The following is a 23,352-nucleotide window of genomic DNA, read 5'->3' as shown; positions in this document are numbered from 1 at the left end:
CATGTTAGTTGGGCTGTGAGGGCTCATGAGCTTGGGTAGGCGGTACCATCCCCAACTGAGACAAGTCGTGGAACGGAGAAAAAGGAGGGGAGCTGGGGTGTGGTGAGCTCACTTACGGACACAGGGTGGGGGATGAGCCAGATGTCGGCCTGGAAGCTAGCTAGAGAGAAGAGTTTGGCGAAACCAGGCCTGAGATAAGCCAGGGCATCAGCAGGAGGGGCAGATGTGCACAGAGGGGACAGGCCCCCGGACGGCAGTACCCAGTGCATGGCCTCCGGCGAGATACTTCTGTCTACCGAGGCCTCCGCGCATAACCTGAGGATTAGACTGTCGGAGCTGACGTGATGCCCCGGTGACGCTGACTGCAGGTGAGGGCGAAGAAAGAAGACAGAGCAAGAGCTCCCGGGCAAGGCACACGGAAAGAAAGGTGCGGGCACCCAGGGACAGAGAGAGTGGCCTGTCTGCCGTGGGTCCGGAGACCCACCAAACCACGGGCAACTGCAGATGGGAAGCCAGGCCGGGGAGAGCAGGCCACGGGGCAAGTTCTCGGGTCCCTGACCAGGGACAGTGGGGTGTGTGGAAAGCAAGCGTCTCATCCTCAGAGCCTCCTGAGCCTACCCTTCCCCGAGCAGCAGCCCTGCCCATGGTGCTGGGCCCCAGAGCTCAACACATGGCACCACTCAGTGGTTTCTGGCACCGGAGAGGAATTTATTTCCTGGACGAAGCAGCCAAAATTGTTCTGCACCTTTGTTCGCGAGCGTGGTGCAGTCGGAGCCGACATTTTCTAACGGGGCCGGGGAAGAGCAACTCAAAATGGATTCAGGGAGGGTGTTGGCTGAGGAGAGAGAGGCTGAGAGGCAGAGCATTCCGCGGTCCCGGAAGGCGGGTGGCGGGAAAACGGCCGTGGCCCCGTTTATAAAGCCCAGCACCCCAGGGTTTTTAGTGAGTTTGCTGTTAGTCAAATCCTGGAATAGGTGAGCCACCTGACACTTAAAAGGGGGCCAATCCCAGGCAACAAGTCTTACTTTAAAAATAAGAAAGGAGCCGGGAGTGCCTTTGCAGACGGTGCTACTTAGGAGACAGCCTCGCGTCCAGGGAGAAACGGGCTCCTATTCGTGGCTGGAAGAAGCGACGTTGCTCCTGGGAATCTAGGCCGATCGGCCCATGCTGGGTGGGAGGAATCCTTCGCTCCACACCCACCTCTCGGGGCCTCAGCGGCGAGGACAGGCCCACCGTCCCTGTTCAGCCTTCTGAACGGCCAACCCTGAGCCACTGTGACCACGGCGGCTTCTCTTCTGATGTTCACCTTGGCCCTTAAAGAGCCTGGGCCTTGGGCCCTGTCCTGATCGGGGCCGGTGACTTAGGCCAAGACACTGTCCCAGAAGCCATCCCTCGCCTCTCTCCTCCCTCCTTCCCCTCTTCCCTTTCTCTCTCCTCCTGACATTCCCGCGAGGAGATGTGCACAGACACAAGAAGACGCCCTCGTGCACAGGGATCCATGAAGAATCACCGCCTCGCAGCCTATTTACAGACGTTTTCCCAAACAAAACATCAACTCCAGTGTTTGACAGGGGGCCCCGCCCCTCTTGTCAGGAGCGGTCTCTCCTTAAAGGGGGTTCCCTGCGATGAGCAGCAAAAATCTCAGGAAGGGGAGACGGAAGAAAAGGAGCACATGGGAGGCTGGAGAAGGTAAAATTATAAGGTTGAAGCTGTCAAGGCAGAAGAAAAAGGAGGGGGGGAGCGTAGCGACTCCACTATTAGGGACTCGGTGTGAAACCCAGAATTCACAACAGCTGAAAATCACTGCACTTTTCAGAAAGCAGACGCAGTGGCCGAAGGGCTGGGAGGGTATCAGAAGCCACCCCATGCACAGCCTGCACACAAACAGCGCACATGCCCTAAGATACAGGACTGAGTGCCTGCACCCGCCCTGCCCAGCCCGAATCAGCCATCCGGTCCTCTCCCCCAAGGGGCACCTAGGATGGGGCCAAAACTGGAAAGAGAAGTGGGAAAGGGCCACAGTGCCGGCCCACAGCAGCGCCCCTTTTGTGTTCAGGCGTGGATGGTGGGGAGAGGCTCCTGTGCCCATCCAGAGAAGCAGGCACAGAGGGTTACCCGTGAGGCCTCCATCCGGCTCAGCTCCATGCCTCAGAGGGGAGGCCGGACTAGACCTGTTTTCTGGAGAAGCCACGGTGTAGCCGGCGCCTTTGCAGATGGGAGTGGGAGGGTGAAAGCCCTTCTCAGCCATGCACCCCTCCCCGTGACTCCTCCCACCCAAAGGGGCCGATGAGGCTGGAGCTGGGGCAGAGGGTCTGCACCCTTAACGCCCAGATGCCAAGGCGGGCAACGAGGATACAGGCGGGTGGGGAGCAAGGGCAAGTAAGTGCAGGGTCTGCCAGGAAAGCAAGGGGAGTGGACTGAGCCACTGACACTGACCACAAGGTCAATGCGCCGGGGCTGTCGGCCTGGGGTGCCTGTTCTGCCAGCCAGCGACAGTGCTCTCTGCTGGGCACCCTGCACTGAGATCTCGAGACACAGCACCAGGGAGTCAGCGAGCCCTCCTGGGGCCTGCCCTGCCCTTCCCACTCCTTCCCTTCCCCACGGAGACACCCTGACATGAGGGCAGGATCATCCTCTGCTGTGGGGGGCCGTCCCTTTTGTTGGGGGACAGCGGCATCCCTGGCCTCAGCACTAGATGCCAGTAGTGCGCGCGCGCGCGCACACACACACACACACACACACACCCCATAGTGACAACCAAAACTGTCTCCGGACACCACCAGAATCACCTCCACTGAGAGCCCCTGTGCGACAAGATCACCCGTGTCTCCTCCTCCTGGGAGTACGTTGCCCACAGCTCTGGGCTGGTGACGGCACAGACCAGGCGCTTCCGTTTGAACACACAAATCAGTGGGGGCTGGTGGCTGCAGAGCCCCCTCAGAGGATAGTCATTGCCCCACTCTGACAAGGGCCACCTTGTCTCCGCCATTCTGAGCCTGGGAAGGCCTGTCCCGGCAGCACCAGCCTGGGGCCTGTGAGTCAGGGGGCCCGGGGCTCCCCTGCCCTCCTTGTCCTCAGCCCTGTTGACCTCCTGTGCCATGCCCGAGCCTGGGTGGAATCCAGCCCCGCTTCAGGGCCTGCCCAGCACCCAGGGAAGGGCCGCTGTCCCTGCACTATATCAAAACACGGGGCTTTTAATAGCAGCTTCCTGTGGGGCTGGACTCCCCCACCCCTTGCCTCTCACTCAGCCCTGCTCCTGCCGGTGGAGCCGCAGCGCCCTGTAATTACGGCAATTGTAATCTCTTTTACTAACAGGTAGATTAATAGCGAGGCAGGTTCACAAAGAGCCCCAGAAGGAGCTGCTCAGCGGCTGAGCGGGCGGGAAGGGCCTGACACTCCACAGCGAGCGCGTACACAGCCGACACAGACACTCCACTCGCTCCATCGCTCGAGGCCCGAGGGGCCCAGGGCCTGGAGCCCGTGGCTGTGTCCCTGGGTGACCTGAGTACTCACTGGGTGACCGAGGACAGGCCACTGCCCTCTCCCTGGGCTTGCTTGTCCTCGTGGGAGCAACGGGAGTTTGACCATCCGTCGCCAGCCTCGAAGTTTCCTCTAACATCCTCAGTGTGGTTCGCACTGACATTTACACACGCACCCAACCAACACTGGTACACACACACACACACACACACACACACACACACACACAGATACCCACAGGGTATCACATGTGGAACACCCACAGAGGAAGAGAATAGACCAAGCTTCATAAACACACTTGTCCCACCCATGGCAGGCCCTCTAGGAGCAGGTTGTCTGGCGCTGCTGCCACAGAGAAGGAGGGAGGAAGCTTCTGTTGTCTCTCCTGACCCTCAGAACCCCCTCCCTGCTGGACCGGCTCCCACCTCGCAAGGCCTGAGGACAGTTAAGTTCTGGGAAGATGGAGCATCAAGTAGATGGGGTGAGGGACAAGGGACACCAGAGACCTGAGACGCTGCAGCCTTCACGGGCCAGAAAGATGTACAAGGTGAAGGAGGGCACGTGTGCATGTGGGATGTGAGGGTTACACAGCAGGAGCCGAGAGAGCACACTCACTCACACAGGCATGCCTAGAGGGAGGGCGGGCGGGAGGGAGGCGTTTGCCCTCCCTTAGTCTCCCCTTCAGTCATAGGAGGACGCACACCTCACCAAGCAGGCCTACTGTCCTGGCGGCAGACAGACCTCAGGGGTCAGCTGCTTCCTCAGGAGCTCTCTGGACGCACACTGGCGGCCACCGTAGGCCTGCCCCTCGGGGTAGCGCTAGGGGTGACTGCCATTAGGACACCATGGCCAGCACCGGCTCACTGCCAGGAATTACCCGGGCTCCCCCGCCAGCTCCTGGGGGCCTCGAGGACCCCTTCCCTTGTAACAGTGCTTTCAGAGAGAGACCTGAGAGGGGGAACCTCAGACCCACATAAAACTGGGGGTTTGCGGGTACAAGTGTGTGGGGTGGATCCAAGGTTAGCTCTTACAGAGGACGAGAGCACGTGTCCATCAGAGGACATGTGAGCTGATGCAGCTGACATCCACCCATGGCTCCTAGGAAGCGCATCCTGATGTGATATGACACGATAGGTGTGTGGCGAGTGCAAATGATGGCAGTGTCTTTCTGGGGCTCTGGCATGAACAGGGTGCAGCTGGGGATGTGGCAAGATAGGCCCTGGCGTGCCGTCTGCAGGAATCACATTTCCAGACAGCAACTTAACAGTACACACGAGCGTCTTCACAAGAGTCTACACCCTTGGCCTGGAGATGCGCTGCTGGGAAGCCTGCGTCTGAAGTTCACAAACAGAACCCCCAGACCTGATGGCCCCCACAGAGGGGGGCTGCAGCGGCTCTGGCGTGCTGAAGTCTCAAGCACGTTTGTTTGCTTTTTAAATAAGCAGGGTTACCTTTAATAACAAAGGGTAGTTTATCATTGTCAAAACGAAAAGGGGATAGACGTTACTAGAAATTTCGAGCATTAGGGCCAATGCAGCTAATAGGAAAAGATGCCAAACCACCACAAATTAGTTTTGAAAAATTGTGACATGGCCGAGTACACAATAGTGTTCCATTTTAAAAGCAGCACCCCAAAGCGTTTTTATCATAAACTCCAAATAAGAAAAATAAGCCCTAACCAGTTTGGCTCAGTGGATAGAGCATCGGCCTGTGGACTGAAGGGTCCCAGGTTTGATTCCGGTCAAGGGCGTGTACCTTGATTGCGGGCACGTCCCCAGTAGGAGGTGTGCAGGAGGCAGCTGATCGATGTTTCTCTCTCATCGATGTTTCTAACTCTCTATCCCTCTCCCTTCCTCTCTGTAAAAAAATCAATAAAATACATTTTTTTAAAAAAAGAAAAATAAGTATGTACATGAATAGGTATAAAAATGCAACAAAAGGTTAATAGTGGCTCTTTAAGGGGTAGAATTTTGATAAGATTTATGTATCCCTCTAGGTTTTGTGCTTATTTGGCATTTTTATGATGATATAAATATGCACTCATCTTATAATCAGAAAAAAAAATAGCTTTTTTAAAAACAAGGGATGGAGGAGAGACTGCAAAAAGATTCCCCAATTGCAGAGGCACATACTAAAGCGATGGCAAAACCACCGCTGAGGATCCAGCCGCATTCCCGCGAGCCAGTCAGATTCCAGCCTCCAGGACCTACAGGCTCAAGGGGGCTCCAGGCCAAATGCCACAGAGCAGGAAGGAGGGGGACACCCAACCACGTTCACGCTGAGGCACGTCACACTCCCACAGGCCACACTCCCGGGACTGGGCACCGGGCCGTCCCTCCACTGGACAAGGGGCCTTGGGAGGAGAAAACAGCTTTCCAAGAAAGTCCAGGACAGGCACGCGGGGCCTGAGGAGAGAGGCTCAGGAGCAGAGAGGCAGTGGCTGGCCGGAGTGTCCTAAGCTGGAGAGGGGCGTGCCGGGAATTCACTCGAAAACTAGTAAGACCGACAGCAGAACCGACTTTGGGGTCGGTGCGGAGCCGTGGCTGTGCTGCCAGTGTGTGAGAAACGCACTGTTCGCGTTCCTTTAATAATTCATTGCTAAGAACCAAGTCCAGCCGCCAGAGCTGGGAGTACATGTACCAGCTGGGGGACGGCAGCCATCTTTGCCGGAGGCGTGGGCCAGAGGGGTCCCCAGGAGAGCGAGGGCAAGAAGAGCCAGCCGCACATCTTCCTCCGTCCGCAGGAGTCACCCGAGGCCCGGGCTTCTGGCAAAAGGGGAGGCTCAGAGCAAAAGGCAATCCCGATCCCGGGCTGCTCCCTGCCAACCCAGGCCCAGGGCATCTGTGAGGCTAGCGGAGGAGAGGTTCTGACATGGAGCAGACCCCCTAAAGGGTGAACTCAGGGGACACAGGCCGAGTCTGTGGAGGACGTGGGCTGGGGGCCTGTATGCTGCGAGGCCAGAGGTGGGGACCCCCCCTCTGTCTCGCAGGCCCAGCCAAAAAGACAGGAAAGGTCTGGAGGTGGGCAGAGTGGGCTGAGGCGTGGCCTGGGGCCTACCCAGCAATGGCCCCTTTAACAAGGGGCCAGGGAGTAGAGGGGGGAGGGGGGACCAGGAAGAGGGCTGCTCTTTCCCCATTTTCCTGACACCTCATTCTCAGAAAGGGAAAAAAAATATTTTTGCAAAACCAAGTCCCTTTCAAACCATTAACCCGTAGCTTCTCACTTCCATGCCACATCCCTCCCAGCCTTCCAGAAGCTTCCACCACGCCTCACCTATCAGGATTTTCCCTGTGCGATCCCCACTCAGAAAGCACACCAGCCACTCTCCCCTGCCGCACCCCCTTTTTTTCCTTAGCCCCATTTCTGATCAGGACGTTTCGTGCCTTTGCATCCTCTCAAGGATGGGCCCTCCGCCGCTCCCCATCTGAAGACAGTTCCTTATTCAGAATGGGCTTGTGGGCTGGTATAAAACCACACGCGGGTGAGAGACAGGTGCAAAGGCAGGTAAGAGACGGTCCCAGCTCTAAGATTTCAGCCGAGTGAGAGAAATCTACAAAAGCGAATACCAAGTGTCACAGGGGAGCAAAGTCACCCAGCTCCCAGCCAAGGCCCGCGACCACCTCTCACCGCCTTTCGTTCGAGCCGGGCTTCACCCCGCTGACGGCCCACTCCTGCGGCAGGCTCTCCAGAGGGGCCTGTCTCCAGACGAGACACATAAAGGCAGGGCTCGCCACCCTGGCAATGCCACTTAGGGGTGTGCACCGAGGAAGCCCCCACACGCCTCTGCTCTCTGTTCGTAAAACCAGGGAGTGGGCTCCGCTCACCCGGGCATCCCCGCAGCCCGAGCTCTTTGTTGGAGGGGAACACAATTCGAGAGGCCTTGCCAAGCCAGGCTGGCATCTGAGTAATTATATTAATGAATCTCTGAGTTACAAAATCTAATATTAGACGGTGGCTGCAGGACCATCATCCTCAGTTACTGTCCCACGTGGCTAGGAACACTCCTGGGCAGCAGCACGGCTTGAACAGACTGTGTGTGTGTGTGTGTGTGTGTGTGAATGTGTGTGTGTGTGTGTGTGTGTGTGTGTGCGCGCGCACGTTGTTTAATTTAAAAGAAATGCATGCTTTTGAAACTATGCCCGGAGATCTGTGTGCCGGGCCCACTTTATAAACCACAACACCATAAATAAGTGAGAGAAATCTGGCCGGTCCTCAGGGCCGGGGCCTCTCATTTGGCCCTATCTCTCGCGCTGGCAATCCCCTGAGGATTACTACTTCGCGGAGCAGTGGCCTTTGTGTTCGAAGCCAGCACCGCTCCCCGCTGAATTCCCCCTGGCGCGGCAGCAGGGCCTGGCCTGCAGACCCGTGGGCCTGCCTCCCCGTCCGTGCTCATTAGCTGTGTTGATCCCAAGTCCAAATTCAAAAGTTGGGCTTGACGCACAAAGGGGCAGCCCGGGCCCAGCTGATCCTCCTCTCTGGCCAGCTCCCCAGTGCAGACCAGAGCTCCGCACCGCCATCTTGGCCATTGTCTGCCGCCCCGTCCCAGGCAACAGAAACGGTGACCCAGTTGGCCACACGATGCCTGTCGTTAGGTCTAGAAGGTGCCAAGCAAACTGCAACCACATAATAAACTCAACACACCCTAAACACAGGTAGGCGTTAGCCACAGGCCTGCAATTACATTTCATGTACGTTAGGCACAATATAATCGACTATCAGTGACATAAGGTAGCTTATAACCCAGATCCTGCGAACTCCATATGCCAGAGTAGGATTCAGCTCATTCATCTGTACCACTTATGAAGTCTCCTTGGGTGGCAGAGCCCTGCCCTGGTTGCTGGGTCTGGGAAGTGGGCTTCATGGACTGGTACATTCAGAGGCCCCCATGGGCCTGGTGGCGGAAGTGGCCTGCTCGCTACGCAGGAAGAGCTGGCCTGAAAGGTGGGGAAAATGGGTAGGTCTTATCTCTCAGAAACAACAAGAGTCTGTTGTTTAATGATTTTTCCATTGCTATTTTTTTTTTAAGATAACAGGCAAAAATGCCCCATGCCTGGCAGGGCGCTTGCTCAGCACTGTCTTAGGTTTGAAGGGCTTCCGAGCTTTGAGAAGGAGGAAGATCCTCTCAGAAGCCCCATGATTCCCTAGAAAAGATCCCTCAGTCCCAGAACCCTACATGCAACCAATCAAAGCACAGGGGGAAAATAAAAAAGAGCAGCAAGAAATTCAGAGACGAGGCCAGGAGACCACTCTGCTAGCAGGGGTGGGGCATGCCGTCCTGAGGAGACACATGCAGGCTCTGCTCACCCTCCCCCCCAGGCAGGGCCTCTCCCCCTCGCCACTAGTGACGCTCGGGGTCAGGTGGTTCCTTGTGGAGGAACTGTCCTGTGCCAACAGCACCCCCCACACGGTTGTGACAACCAAAAGTGTCTAGACCAGTGGTTCTCAACCTTCCGAATGCCGAGACCCTTTAATACAGTTCCTCATGTTGTGGTGACCCCAAACCATAAAATTATTTTCGTTGCTACTTCATAACTGTAATTTTGCTACTGTTAGGAATCGTCATGTAAATATCTGATATGCAGGACATATTTTGTTACAAATTGAACATAATTAAAGCATAGTGATTAATCACAAAAACAATATGTAATTATATATGTGTTTTCCGATGGTCTTAGGCGACCCCTGTGAAAGGGTCGTTCAACCCCCAAAGGGGTCGCGACCCACAGGTTGAGAACCGCTGGTCTAGAGACTTTGCCAAACGTTCCCTGGGGGGTAGAGAGCTCCCGTTTGAAAACCGCTGTTCTAGGGTGACCAACAATCGGGTCTGCGGGAGACAGAGGGGTTTCCGGAACAAGAGTGCTGAAACCAGGAGACTCCTGGGCGAAATGGGACGAGTTGGTCACCCGCCCTGCCTCCTTCCCAATTTTACCTGCCAACAAACCTCATTTCCTCTCTACCCTCAGGGATGAGAAGAGGAGCTTTACCATCCAATATGAAACTACCTCTCACACACCGACGAAGATTACACCCCACCCCACGGCCGCTTCTGTGGCCAACGATTCTCCTTGTCGCCTCCTTCTCCCCGGTGCCATTTCCCAGCACCATGACTTCCACGAGGCTCTCTCAGCCGCTCACCAAATTGCTCACATATTTCTTCGGTTACTGAGGCCAAAAGTGGCCTAAAACCTCTGGTAGGGGAGCGGCCCCGCCCCGGGGAGGACAGATGGGGGTGCAGAGCTTTGGTGTGCCCACGTTCACCTCCCCTTTGGCAAGCGGTCCCAGAGCCACGGAGAGGTCACCTGGAGGAGGAAAGGGCAGAGAGAGACCATTTGGCTCCCCTGGTCTCCCTCGCACGGGGCTGAGTCTCACATGACACACGGGGAGGGGACCCGAGACCCTCGAAAGAGGAGATGAAAGGCACTTTTCCTGCCCTGGCTCTAGCAGAACATCTGAGAGTAGATGGCCTGTCTCACCCTCCCTGTCGTCCACCCAGGGGACCCCACCCCACTCATCCCCGGCTCAGAACCTCCCACCCAAGCTTTCGATCCATTTGCCTCCCTCCCTTTAAAGGACTCTCTCCACTTGGTCCCCCGGGGAGCATTCTTGTTGCTATGGAAACGATGATGTCATGTGGCCTGGTGAGGCTGCAGGGCCCTCCTACTACCCCCTAACTAGGTACCATGGCTGCCTACGTCATCACTCAGAAATTTATAGCCCAGCACTGGGTATTTATAAGGTGGCTCTGGTGTGACCACAGATACAATGTAGGGCTGGTGGCTATTTATAGCCAGAGGATATACACTTATTACACCCCCCTCTCCTGTAATCCGGGCCACGTGTTATATAACTGCCATTATGCAATAATGCCCATTATATAATAATTATGCTCTAATGGGGATATAATCTGCCGGCATAATAAGGACACACTTCCCAAGGGCTGTGCTCGGTCGGCCTCCTGCAGGCCACCTCCAGGGATCTCCTGATCTCTCCGCACACGGCACCCCGTCCAGAAGAGTCACCAGGTGTCACCCTACTCCCGCCTGTCATCTGTAGCCTCCCCGAGACCAGGAAGCCCAGCCGCAAAGCTCTCTCCAGATTCCTTCTCCCTGTCCTGTGCCTGCCCCTGGCCTGCGGGTAACACTCTTCTCTCTGCCGTATCTTTAAGCCCGCCACAAAGAATTATGATGGGATAAACCCTGGGAGGCGGAGGGACACTTCACCCCCATTTTAAGAAAGGGTACGAGCAGCAACCACGCCCGGAAGGAACCTGAAAGGCCTAGAAAAGCCTTAGGACGACAGGCCAGTTGGTGGAGGGACGGTCCTATGGCAACAGCTGGGAAGCTGGCTCCAGCGGTGAGAGGCCAGAGTCAGGCCTAGTGAAGCCGGACAGGCCACTTATCAGTGGCCCCTTTTTCCCTCAACACCTGCCCACCCCATGCCTTGATGGCTGGGCCTTTGGTGGGATCTCAGCACAGGCTGAGGCCTGAGCCCGGACTTCCACGGTCAGAGTACCTCCATGCCACTTGCAGCGGGAATGCCCCAGAGCAGGATCCTGGCCACTCGGACGCCAGCACACGCTGTGCTAGTCGCCCTGCTCCCAGGAGGGAATGGCAGAAACTGCCACGTCGGGGGCAAAGAGGAGGGGGCACTGGCTCTGCACGGGGGTGACCGGGACACAGGTGGACTGGGCAGAGGCAAAGTTACAACCACAGTGGCACTGGATGGAGTCAACTCAACGAGCCCAAACGTACCATCTGCTCTTAAACTAGATTCTCTTTATATTTAAGTTATTTGTTATATGAACTGATGAAAAATATTAGAAGAACTTACACAGATTAGGGAAGTAAGTTTCTCTCTGGTGCAGGAGGGTGGTTTGGGAAGCTAGCCGGCCTCTTACATTTCTCTATTGTTTGCATTTTTTACAAAGAGTGTGTCTTACTACAGTAAGTATATATATATTTCAATATATATCAATCACCCGGCCGGCATGACTCAGTGGTTGAGCATCGACCTATGAACCTGGAAGTCACAATTTGATTCCCAGTTGGGGCACATGCCCGGGTTGCAGGCTCGATCCCTAGTGTGGGGTGTGCAGCAGACAGCCGATCATTGATTCTCTCTCATCATTGATGTTTCTATTTCTTTCTCCCTCTCCCTTCCTCTCTGAAATCAATAAAAATATATATTAAAAATACATCATTCAAAAAAGAGAAGTGCTGAGGCTCAGGCCACACGTCTGGCCTCTGCATCCCGTGCAGAAACAAATGCCTGCTGCTCCTCGGGTCTGGGACGGGCCTGGTGAGGTCACTGCCTCGACACACGGGCCCGAGTCCCTGTTCCAGCCCCCAGATCAGCAGCCCGGGCACACAAAGACCACGACGCAGGACATCAGGAGGGACGTTCAGTCGGAGACTCGGAGGGGCTCATGATTCCTGGGGGGGAGAGGAGCCCCCAGTGGCTTCGTCCCAGGATCCTGCTGCCCAGAAAGGGGAAAACAGTACAGAATGTGCAAGGGCACAGCCAGGGCGCAGAGGTTCCGTCACCATGTTCAAAAAGGTCACTGAGGTCCTAACCTGGAGGGGAGGCCAGAGCTGAATACGGGGGACACTCTATCTGAATCCCTCTGCTTCTTCCGGGCCAGGGGTTCTCAGCCGGGGCAATTCCGTCTGGAGCTATTTTGGTTGTCACACCTGGGGTGGAGGGTTGCAACTGGCACCCCGTGGGTGGAGGCCAACGGATGTTGTTAAGCATCCTGCAATGCACAGGACGGTCCCTTGACAGAATGATCTGGCCCCTGAGTCAACAGTGCCACGGTTGGGAAACCCGGCTCTACGGAAGCTGCTATCCCTGGTTTAGAGGGTCAGTCCCTGTCTTATTAGCCACGGAAACGGGAAAATCTCTGGCCACAAACTAACCTCTCCACAGCCCAGCCCCTCGACACGTTGGGAGAGGTTTTATGCACACAGCCCCAACGTTTGCAAACTTTAAGAAAGGGGTCAGGGTGAGCGTCTATGTGGAGGCAATGAAGAGCAGATGACTGCAAAAGTTCCATCGATCGGCTGGTTAATTAGGATAACTACATGCATTTTTATTTCAAACCACAACTCCAACCAGGCTCCCAGGAAAAGGGCATGACAGAGCAAGGATCAGGGATCCCAGGACCCAGCTGCGCCCGCCTGGCCCCACGCCTGGACTGCCTGCACACTCTACCTGCCCTCTCCCATGCTCCGGGTGGGGGACCAAGAAGCTGAGCTGGCCGAAGCAGGGCAGGCTTTCAGCCGACAGGCCCTGTCTATGGAATGATGCTTCCTCCCAAGTGGGAGGCAGGGGCTGGCGGTGGGGAGGGAGGCCACTATCCAGGCCAGGCCAGGCGCCCTCTCTCTGTCTCCACCCCAACTGCTCAGCCGGCTGGGGGAGCCCTTGAGCTGGCTGAGCCCCAGGCTGGGCCCAGCCCCTCCAGCACAGCTCTTAGAGAGCAACGGCGACCACGGGGACCAGCAGCGAAGTTCAAAGGCGGCAAGGCCCATGGAGGAAAGCCGAGGTGCTCACTGACCTGGAACTTGGGGTCCTTCTGCCAGAAACTCATGGTGTGATCTGGGTACCTCGACATCTGTGTACTTGGGTTCCCTTCTCTATACAGTGGGGATGATAAGACCCGCCTTGCCTGGATCACCCGACCATCGTGAGGGGGGACCCAGCTCCCGGCAGGCTGACCCGCTCAGCCGGCTAACAAAACCGGGCTAATTCTTCCCGTCTTTCCAGGTGTGGTTCGAGCAGGTCATCTTCCGGGACGCCTCCCAGGTCCCCGGGTCTGGTTCACCACCTCCTCACGACACTCGGAGACCCCTCCGAGTGTGTGCCGCCTGAGCACGCACACACGTGGCTGGGAGCTCGGGTTTGAACCTAGAATTGGTGTGAGCATCTCAGCGCGTCACATACGGACAGGACTCAGCACGCAGCCTCCGTCATACTGGGCCTTCGATGGAAAACTGGAATGAAAGCAGGACACGGAGACCACGGTCTGCCCGCCTCCCTTGACAGGGGACAAAGAGCTTGGGGAGCCTGGACAAATGGGTGCCCCTTAAGTTACTGGATGCCCCCCAATAACAGCAACGCTGGCCCTGACCCGGGCTGTGGCATGCTAGGGCTTCATTAAGACATCAAAAGTGAAACTAGAACCCCCCCTCTGCCACCCCCAGCAACAGACAGGCCGTGGTGGTGGGGAGGGGGGGACAAGTCACTTGGGAGCCAGGCTCACAAAGGGCAGCCCCAAAATATTAAAGAAAAACTCCCCCGAGACCAGGAAATCGGGAAGTGAGGAGCCCAGGCACCCAGGGTGGCGAGGTCCAGTGCAGCCAAGCCTCCCTCCGCCTCCGGGACCCTCCTGCGATGCCAGCAGCCCTTCAGCTCCAACACGCTTAAGATGGCGCCGGCGGCCTGTGGGGCCAGGCGCTTGTCGTGCTATTTTCCACGGTGCCCTCGGTGCCAAGAAAAACCTATCATCAGAAATGCCATCAGCTATATTTATCTATCGCTCAGCCCCCCAGCCTCCTCCTCCCGTCTGCCAGCCAGGCCCTGCGGAGCCCCCCTCACCCAGTGGGCACACTTCCCTGTTGCTGACGCCCGTGACCACCTGCCCGAGCCTCGCTCCCCAGCGCTCTCTTCTCGAACCCCTGCAGTCAGGCCTCCACGCGGGCATGACAACCTTCTTCCTGGTATGTCAGGGCACGCCCACGTGGGTTCCCATAGGCACCTGACAGGCACGGGGCTGGTGTTTCTAGTCCCCAACCACGGGCAGGCAGGGGTGCCTTTGGCCCCCTTTCAGCCGTAGCTCCTTCCCTGCTTGTCAGAGCCTCGGCAGTACTGGCCGGTCCCCAGGGTCCCCCACAGGCCATCGGCTGGGTCCTCTGGGAGGGGGGCCCACGCTGAAGTGTCCATCCTGGAGAGGCGGGAGGCACAGGGGGGAGAGCAAGACTGGGGGGTCTGGGGCTCGTCCCAGGCCTGTGGGCACCATGCTGCTGGGCTGACCTTTCACCACCCACAACGACATCACTCCCTGAAGGAAAGGGGGGAGCCCCCGTCTGCATTTCAAGGTGCTATGGGTATCAGAGGAGTGTGCATGCTAGAAGGATGCCCACCCCCTTTGCATCCAACCAAGAGGGAAACGACAGAATCTGGAACGAGAAAGAGACAATGACAAAGCCGAGGGTCAGGACGACTCCCGTCCTACCACCGTGAGCAGGCCTCTGCGGGGGGCGTGTCCCCTGGGGCCAGGCACTCCAGAACTTTCCCTGGCCAAGCAGTGGGACTCCCTCCTGGCCCTGCCCACCCTCAGGCCCAGCACAGAACATTGAAGGTGAATCAATGACTACATCCTACCCCCCCACACGCACCTACTCCTTACTTGCAGGGGTAGCCCTCACTTCCCACTCCAGCCCTCTCCACGGAAGGGTGCCCCCTGCCTCCGAGCCCCCAACTCAGAAAGGAGTTCCAGGGAGCCGACCCCTCTGAGAATGAAGCAACCCAAATAAAAATTTTAAAACCCAGCAGCTCTTTCTCTCCTGCCCCCTCCCCCTCCATTGGCAAATGAAAACAAACAAGAAATCAAAGAGGCCTTTTGTGCGAGCACCGCTCTGACACGGCTGGGGCCTTTGAAAGGACTTTTGAATCGGACACTGAAGGATAAAATAACTGAAGCGTGGCAGCTCCTGAGACAGGGGGGTGGTGGGACGGATGGGGCAAAGAGAAAAAGGGGTGGGGAGGGAGCCGCCTTCTTCCCTGGGCAGAAAGGGGGACGTTCAGCTGTGCCCTCCTCCCCAGCTGCCTTGGGACACCAGAACAGAGGGGGACCATGGCACAGCCCTCGGACCTTCCGGCTCACCCTTCCTAGGCACCCCAGATCTTTGCAACCCTAGAAGATTGCCCAGATGGGCCCTGCCTCCCTCCCCTCTTCACGGCCCACTGGGAGCTGCCCCTGTGAAGCTCTGCTGGGTCTTCCCTCCCCTCTAGCATGGGTCAATGCACGGTCCTGGTCGGTCGGTCAATCGGTCGGTCGGTCGGTCAATCGGTCGGTCGGTCGGTCAGTCGTGCCTGCAGGATGGTGCCTCCTAGAAGTCATCACCAGGCCTTCACCCAAACCCTGCCGGCCGCACGCAGGACTCTCTCATTCTCAGACGGGCCCTGCTCACAGTAGGTTCACCAAGCGCACATTCATGAATAAAGGAAATTCGACCATCCCTCGGCGATGCCAAAAAGTAAATCAAATCCTCAGGAAGTCCTTCTGCGCGCCTGGACCCCAGCCCTCCTGCCGCAGAGTGGCCCCTTTTCCTCCGGCGGGCGGTGCAGCACAGCTGGTCACCAGGCTGGGGTTATAGGTACCCTCCCCTCCGGCTTATTCGTGGCCCATCCTCTGCCTCACACATCCCTCAAGCTCACACAAGGGAGGCTCTTTTCTTCCTGGAGCTACAGCTTCCAACTCAGCCAGCAGAGTGAGCACTCCGCCAAGACCCCCTGTGCATCGCAGCCAGCAGGGACCTCCACCTGAAGGGAGGGGAGCAGATAGCCAAGGGGGTTCCACAACAAGACCAAGCTCAAGGGCAGGGTCTGGGCATTTCGATCTCCTCTCTGAGGTCGGCCTGAGCCCCATCACCCTTCCACACCACTCAGAGCCAAGCACCCCGTGTCCCGTGAACAGAGCAAGGGCAGCCGGGGTCAGCTTCATGGGCGGGCGACGTGGGCAGCTGCCCCCCACGCTCTAACTGTTGTCGCGTTGCAATCCCTAATCATTTTGAACGAGGAGCCCCACGTTTTCATTTTACACGGGGCCCCGCCAATGACACAGCTGGAAGGCCCTGAAAATCTTGGAGCAGCTACCGTGAGATCTGATCGCGCCTGCCGTTTCTGCGTTCAAGACAGAATGCTCCAGTTTAAGAAGGCCTCCAGGTAACCGAAAGGCAAGGGCGCAAGAGGCTGTGCCAAATGCGGGCGGCGCCAGAGAAGGGCAAGTTAGGTCTGGAGAAGGAACAGCTTCGGGGGAGCGAGGTAGAAAGGAACCCCGAGATCTGCCTTAAGCCTTTGAAAGGCTGCATGTTACACCTAAGTTGTCCCTGAAGACAGAGAAATGAGACCTACAGGTAAAGGGAAGAAGACAGCCTTGGGCTGGTGACATCATGGCAGTAATTGCAACAGTAACCCACTGCTTGCCTACCCCCCCGCCCCCCGGATTAGACGAACTGAAGAGTTTTACAACCAAAGCTGAACAATAGCGACATCTCTTCCAGGATGTTCTAGGGGTTAAAAGATAGCCTGTATTTCTTGCACGGTGTGAATCTAGTTCCTGGGCCTTGCAGTCTTTGCTGGCCCTGACACCAGATGGCGCTGCCTCGAAGCTGCAGACCAGTGGCATTTCTGGGGCTTGAAAAAGGAGGCACAGTGGCCATGGCTGGAGTTACCCCCCCCCCCCACACACACACACACAAAGGGCAGCCGGTGCTCCTGTGGCCCTTCCCACGAATTTACACTAGTGCCACCAGACGGACTGTGCCCAGCAAAGGCTTGGGGGAGCATTGCTGGCATCAGCCATATCTTGGCACGGCTGACGTAGCCAAGCGATGGCCTCCACTACGGAAGAAGGAAGGAGACCAGGAGCCCTCCCTCAGTCCCCAAACCGGTGCTTACTGACCGGTGCTTACTGCGAAGTCACAAGCCCCGAAGCAGAGTGCAAAAACCGGGGAGATGCTCTACCTGAGGACGACCCTGCCCCTGAAAAAGTTCACTTAGACACATCCTCAGGTGCTAAGCCATTTCCTTCCACAGGTAAGGCCTGGCGGCGAGGAGGGGGCAGATCTCCTTTCATAGCAGCGCACTGACTGACAGGGAACCGGAGCCTGCAGAGTCAGACGGGAAACCCTACAGGACAAATGACCTGGTTCCTTTAACGACAACCCAAAAGCTGCTAGAAAAGAAACCAAGAGAAAGAGGAAGAGGAGGAGGAGGATCACCTGGAGATTATATCTTGAAAGACGGATCCACCCATTGCCACGCATAGACCTGATTTGGATCCAGATCCAAACAAACAAAATTAGGAGATAATGAGGGACAAGTGAACACTGACGATCAGATTGCACTAAAAAAAAAAAAATGCTGCTTTTCTTTAGGTGTCATGGTGGTACTATGGGTACGTTTTGCAAGAATCCTTCTCTTCAGAGATGATACAGAAATTACATTTACAGATGAAAAGCTCCACTGCCTGGCTTCTCTTCCAAACACCCCAGCGTGGCTGGGCAGTGGGGGCTATGGATGGATAGAGACTGGCCACCAGGCGACAACTGTTGGCACTGGTGGTGTGGGTTCCTTCTACCGTACACGTCTCCGTAAGGAAAAAGCTGAGATAGAGAAAGGAGCCACCACCCAAATGCGTGGACTCCGCGGGCCTCCACCGCGGGCCTGCTGGAAGGACCTGGGTGAAGCAATTTATTACTTTCAGGTTGTGCTTCTTTCCTGGGTTAGGAAAGGTCTGGAGATGCCGGTTCACCTTTAGAACCTGAGGAAGCTTTGGAGATAGTCCGCCAGCGCTTCCAGACCAGCTCAGCCCTCCTTCCTCACACAAGCGGAGGCCTCCTGGCTCCAGGTTCCTCTCCACCGCTGGCCACCTGCCTTGGGACACCCCCTCTGGATCGAAGGACGTCACCAGGCACGCACCACCTTCTCCTCCCCACGGCAGTGCTCTCTGACCCTGCTCTGCCTCAACCTCCCCTCCCAAGTGGGGTAAACGGCAAGATTCCTTGAAGGAAGGATGCCCTCACGGAGGACACAACACACAACCTTTTGGACCCCGTACGCTGGGAGCAGAGCTCCCGACATCACACTTGCGTCCTTTGTCCCCTCTCAACCATGCCATCCCTTGGAAGCTTCGCGCGAGGCAGAACAAGGGCTCAAGAAAGCCGCGATGACAATGGCGGCCAGAGGCGAAGCCACTCCCCCACACTTTCCACCATGTCAAGTTGGCTTGTCATCAAACCCGGCACCATCCGCTCAGCCCAGATCAGGTTCTTCAGCCCAGTTTTAAGGAAAGAAAACACTTCTTTTAGAGTCCAAAGTAATGCTTGTCCAAGCCCCGGCCACCCCACCCGTTCCCCCAGTTCATACTGGGAGGAAGGAGCAGGCCTGCGGGTATGAGCGTGGAGAAGGCTAGGCTGCCACACTGATGCCATTTGGGGGCTCGGCCAGAAGACATTTCCTAGCCAACTGGGGTGACTTGGAGAAGCCCTGCCTGCTTCACACCATCCCAAGACCATCTACCCAAGGCCCAATGGTGGCCCTTGCCACACCGACTCACCCTCACTCTTTCAGGAAAGCACACTTGAATTAAAGCAATTCCAGCAAGAAAAGCCTTCATTGAAATTCCCTGGAGTTCCAGGACCTGAATTATAGACAAATCATTTTTAAAAATCCTTAGTTCTCCACTCAGCTTTTGCCAAGGAACTCAGCCAGGACAGAGGTGGCCGTGGCTGCATGTGATGGGGCAGCATGAATTCACTCATATTCCTGGGCTGATGACCTCATGACAGCTGGGGGCGGATGGGGACCCCTCTCTTCTCCTGACATCTGCCTGGTCAGTTCAGGAGAGAGGAGGCTGGCCCGGAAACAGCCTCTTTCCTCGCACAAACGTCACCCGACCTCGGCCCCATCCGTGGTGGCAGCAGTCAAGAACTTGGCCTAAAATAAAGGAGGCCAGGAACACAGCTCAGCTCCAGGGACCCGCGTAGAGAGCGGGCAGGAGGAAACCAGCGCAGGAGGAAGATGAATATTGATTTCTGTCATGGAGACCCTGTTTCTAAAATCAAAAGGTACAGAAACCCCGCGTGGAGGAGGTACCTGGCAGACACAAGCTGGAGGCTCCAAGCCTTCCCCAAGCCGCCTCCACCACCACTAGGCACACACACACACACACACACACACACACACACGCCCCTCTGACTTGCTGTATAGACAGAGAACGAGGGAATAACTTTTTAAATTTCTTTGGTCTCTTTTTCAGAAAGAAAAAGGATGAACAAGGGAGAAAACTCGCAGTTGGTCATTCTTCATGAGGATTCACGATAGTCACAGGGGCAGGTGCAGGCCTAGAAAGATCCGCAGAGGGAGGTGGAGTTGGGCGGGGGTAGGGGGCCTTCTGCCTCTAACCAACTACCAACCCCACCTTTCAGGACAAGAGACATGAGTAAGTAGAGAGGCCTCAAGCACCACCTTTTCCTCCCCCGCCCCAATTCCACATATAAACTTTCAGTCGAGGTTCCATTCCTGACACAATGCTGAAAGCTCCCCAAAATTTCATTTCTGGATTAAGTCACACCACTCCTCCCAACTTCCCAAAGAGGCAAAGGGGTGACCACAGCAGAAAAGTGAGTCGCTTTTCTTTTTTGTGAATGAACAGGAAGGAAGACACACACACACACACACACACACACACACACACACACACACACTTGCAGAGGAAAGAACATTCACTCGAGTTGAAGTTAAGCCACATTCTCTTACATTCACATCAAGAGAGAAAGAAGGAAAAAAATACTGGGATGGTGGAAAGGAAAACACACAGAGAGAAAGGTTTGGTAGCCCTCTCATTACAAGTTGGTTGGGTATAATGTAAACACACTTCTGCCTTGCTTAATCACAGAGTGCCGCCCATTTAGGTTTCAAAGGCGGCAGTAAATTGGGCGTAGCTGAGTGGAGGCTAAAAATTAACCAGCCATCTCTGTTTCAATTTGTAAGAAAACAAAAGCGGAAAGAAATTATAAAAAGGGAAAGGGGGGGGAGGGAACAGAAGGGGAAAACTGAACCACCCTGACCCAAAATGCAGAGTAAAATTGGAAAAGCAAAGAGAACTGGAACTACTTGGAACAGAAAAAGGAAAGGAAATTTTACAGTTGTTTTTTTTTTACTTTCTTTGCTTCTTTAAGATCTCTTCCGTGCTCCCTGACATGCCTGTGCCCCAAAGCCTCTCTGCCCGCCAGCAGAGGTGCAGGGAGTGTGGGCAGCCATCCTGTTTTCTGGTCACTTCAGCGGAAAAGAAATCAGGTGAAGGGGAAGAGCATAAGACGCCTCATGCTCCTTTTCACTCTCTGTGCAATCAGATGACTTCCTTACCCTCCGACAGCCAAACCCCAGCCCCAAGAGCTCCTGCCTGGGCATCTGGGCCCCAGAATCTGCCCCCCTCTGCCTTCGCTCCTCTCCTCTATTCCTTCTGTCTCCTACCCAGAGGTTTTACACACCCCTCTCTCCACCGAACTGCTGCCCACCCCGCTTGTGCCAAATCCGGCCTTCCCTGAACTTGAGGGGAAGCGGCAGGAAAGCCAGCACCTGCCCCCAAATACTTCTTTTGGCTCATGTTAAATCAGAGCAATGAGTGGATTTTTTTTTTTTTTTGGTGGTGGTGTTTATCACAAACTCTCACCATGGCAAGTAATTCTGGGACACCATGGCCCCAGTCCTAAGCCCTGCAATGTCTTTTGGGTAACATGGTCCTGCAGAGATGCAGATGCACGAAAATCAAAAATCAGAACATGGCAAGGGAGCCAAGGAGAAAGAACAGAGAGGGTGGAGCGAAACAGAAGGAAAAACTGAACATCCGGCGTGCTGCAGGCCTCGGCAGGACAGGACGGGCGGGCGCCCTGGGTCGGTCCTTAGGGTGTATCATTCGGAGAGAAAAGCAACAATCAACAGGACAAATGCCAGCAAGTAAAATAAAATGGGGATTGGGGTGGGGGGGACCGAGCGTGACCTACCCGGAGTGTGGACAAAGTAAGCCAGATAAAGATCCAGTTCTTTGATTGTGACTCCAATGTGGTGTGGCTGGACGCACAGGCCGGGGTTCGAGCACTGGGGCGACTTGTAGAGCCGCTCCCCGTCAGTACTTTCCAGGGGGATCCCCTTAAACAAAATCACCATGACCAGGTCCAGCCGCCACACCTTGTCGGCCTGGCGCAGGCAGTCAATCCGCCGGATCTTGCCCTTCTGGTCGGGGTTGGAGAGCACGCAGCACGGGGGCTTCTTGCCGGTGATGGTCAGCACGAAGTCCTCGCGGAACTCGGGCCGGATGTCTTTGCGCAGCTTGGCCAGCAGCCGGGACGCCCACTTCTGCTTGATCTCGGGCTTCTCGCCCAGCAGCTCGTCCTTCACCGCTCGCTCCTCGTCCTTCGACATCCGCTTCTCGTGCTTCTTGAAGTACTTGCGCTTCCGCGCCTGCAGGTTGAACCAGGTGTAGGAGAACGCGCGGACGTGAGGCAGCAGCGCCTCGATGAACGGGTGGAACTCATCCTGCAGGCGGCAAGCCGGGAGCATGCGGGCGAGGGAGGACGGGACGGGAGGAGGGGAAGACGGGGTGAGGGGGAAAGAGAACGGGAGACACGCGTTAGAAGGGGACGCAGGAGAAATCCCCTTCGCCGCCTCCTCCTCCTCCTCCTCCCACCCACGGCGATTCCTCTTGCGATTGTTCTACGAAAGTGCAGTCTGGAGGCACCACCAGCCCGGCCAGCCGCCTGCGCCCATCGCAGCCTCAGCAGCCAGACAGAGGCACGGGGCGCCCGAGCGCACACCTATTCTCTCTCTCTCCCCCTCACTCGCTCACACACACGCGCACACACACGCGCGCACAGACAACGTTGCGGTCCACACACACACGCTGCTGGTATCCGCGCCAGGCTCTGTCGCGCCCATGACATCTCCATGTTCTCTCGCAGCCTGGAACGCGTGTCGGCGCGCCCCGACACGGGGTCCGGTCTGCGCGGGCGCCCGAGGACGCGCACTCGGGGCGTGTGGGTGCCGCCTCGCCCCCAGCGCCAGCCGGCTCGTGGCCACCCCCAAGAAGAGAGAACATGCCATCCGCCAGCGAGCGCGCGAGGAGAAGGCGCTGGCGGCCCCCTCCCCAGCTTGTTTGCATTCTCTCTTCTCCGGCTCCCATTGGAACACCCACCCCAGCATTTAAAAAAAAAACACATCAGATCGAAAAGCCTAAATATGTGATTCCAGCTTTGTTACCGACACCGATACTAATGTTAATCGCAGTCATAAGGAACAAAACACTCCTTGTTAGCACAAATACGGGGGTTGTCTCGGCCACATGAGGGTTAAAAGCTACGTGGGGCGTCCTGCGCCCCGTCCCTACTGACCCCTTCACCCTCTTCCCCACTCAGTCAGGTGACAGAGGGCCGGGCTCTCGCTTTGGGTTTTTTTTTTCTTTTTTTTGCTTGTTTGCTTGTTTGAAGTTTAAATAATAATGGATATCTGTTTACAAAAATAAAACTGGAAAAAATTAAATAATTACCATGGATCTGAAGCACCCGGCAAAGCCCAACGCCCGATTCTGAGCTTCTGGACTCAACAGAGTTGTGAGTTGGGGGCGGGTGGGGGGAGGGGGGAGGAGGAGGAGCAGGGGAGGAAGGTAAATGTTTTAAAGGGGGTTATTATTGGTGTTCTGGGGAATAGGGGCCGGGCTTGGGTGGATTCTCAAACCCTTCCCCCTCCCCCCCCCCACGCTCCATTGCACAGAAGGGGAAAATTAATATTTTTTTTGAAAAGGAGCAAAAAGAAAGAAAGGTCAGGGATAGCAAGCAGAGAGAGGGAGCAAGCCGGTTGCCACACACAGCAGGTAAACAAAAGCCAACAAAAAAAAATTCTTTTTTTCAATTTCACCCCTTGTGCATCCCATTCCAGTTTTGTAAAAAAAAGAGAGAAAGATGCAAATTTTAAAAATCAAAACCTACTTCCCGACACCCCCCCCCCCAACCCATAACACACCCTACCCCACCCCCGTGCAAAACAAAACAAAAACAAAAACCAGGAGAGGGAAAAGCAGCAGCTGAAGAAAAAGGC

At 56.1% G+C, this 23,352-nt stretch overlaps 1 protein-coding gene across 7 annotated transcripts in view; it reads right to left on the bottom strand.

Moving 5' to 3' along the window:
• NFIX (nuclear factor I X) overlaps window positions 1–22,915 on the bottom strand; it is a 63,858-nt gene extending 40,943 nt beyond the window's left edge. For 3 of the 7 annotated variants that reach the window (XM_014447236.2, XM_014447235.2, XM_023746138.1), the window contains exons 1-2: window positions 22,160–22,372; window positions 21,267–21,798 (exon numbers count right to left, since the gene is read on the bottom strand). In XM_014447236.2, the coding sequence (XP_014302722.2) occupies window positions 21,267–21,798; window positions 22,160–22,357 (730 nt within the window). In that variant the 5' untranslated portion in view covers window positions 22,358–22,372. Of the gene's footprint in view, window positions 1–21,266; window positions 21,838–22,157; window positions 22,373–22,804 lie in introns of those variants that run through there. The other 4 variants (XM_006105046.3, XM_006105048.3, XM_006105041.3 and 1 more) reach the window with 4 other exon arrangements.
• Between the last annotated feature and the right edge of the window lie 437 nt (window positions 22,916–23,352).

This window comes from Myotis lucifugus, unplaced genomic scaffold (assembly GCF_000147115.1).
Source record: "Myotis lucifugus unplaced genomic scaffold, Myoluc2.0 scaffold_629, whole genome shotgun sequence".
In the NCBI taxonomy this organism is placed as follows: domain Eukaryota; kingdom Metazoa; phylum Chordata; class Mammalia; order Chiroptera; family Vespertilionidae; genus Myotis; species Myotis lucifugus.
Note: the sequence above shows the minus strand (reverse complement) of the source record. Positions and strands in the feature narration are given on the sequence as shown.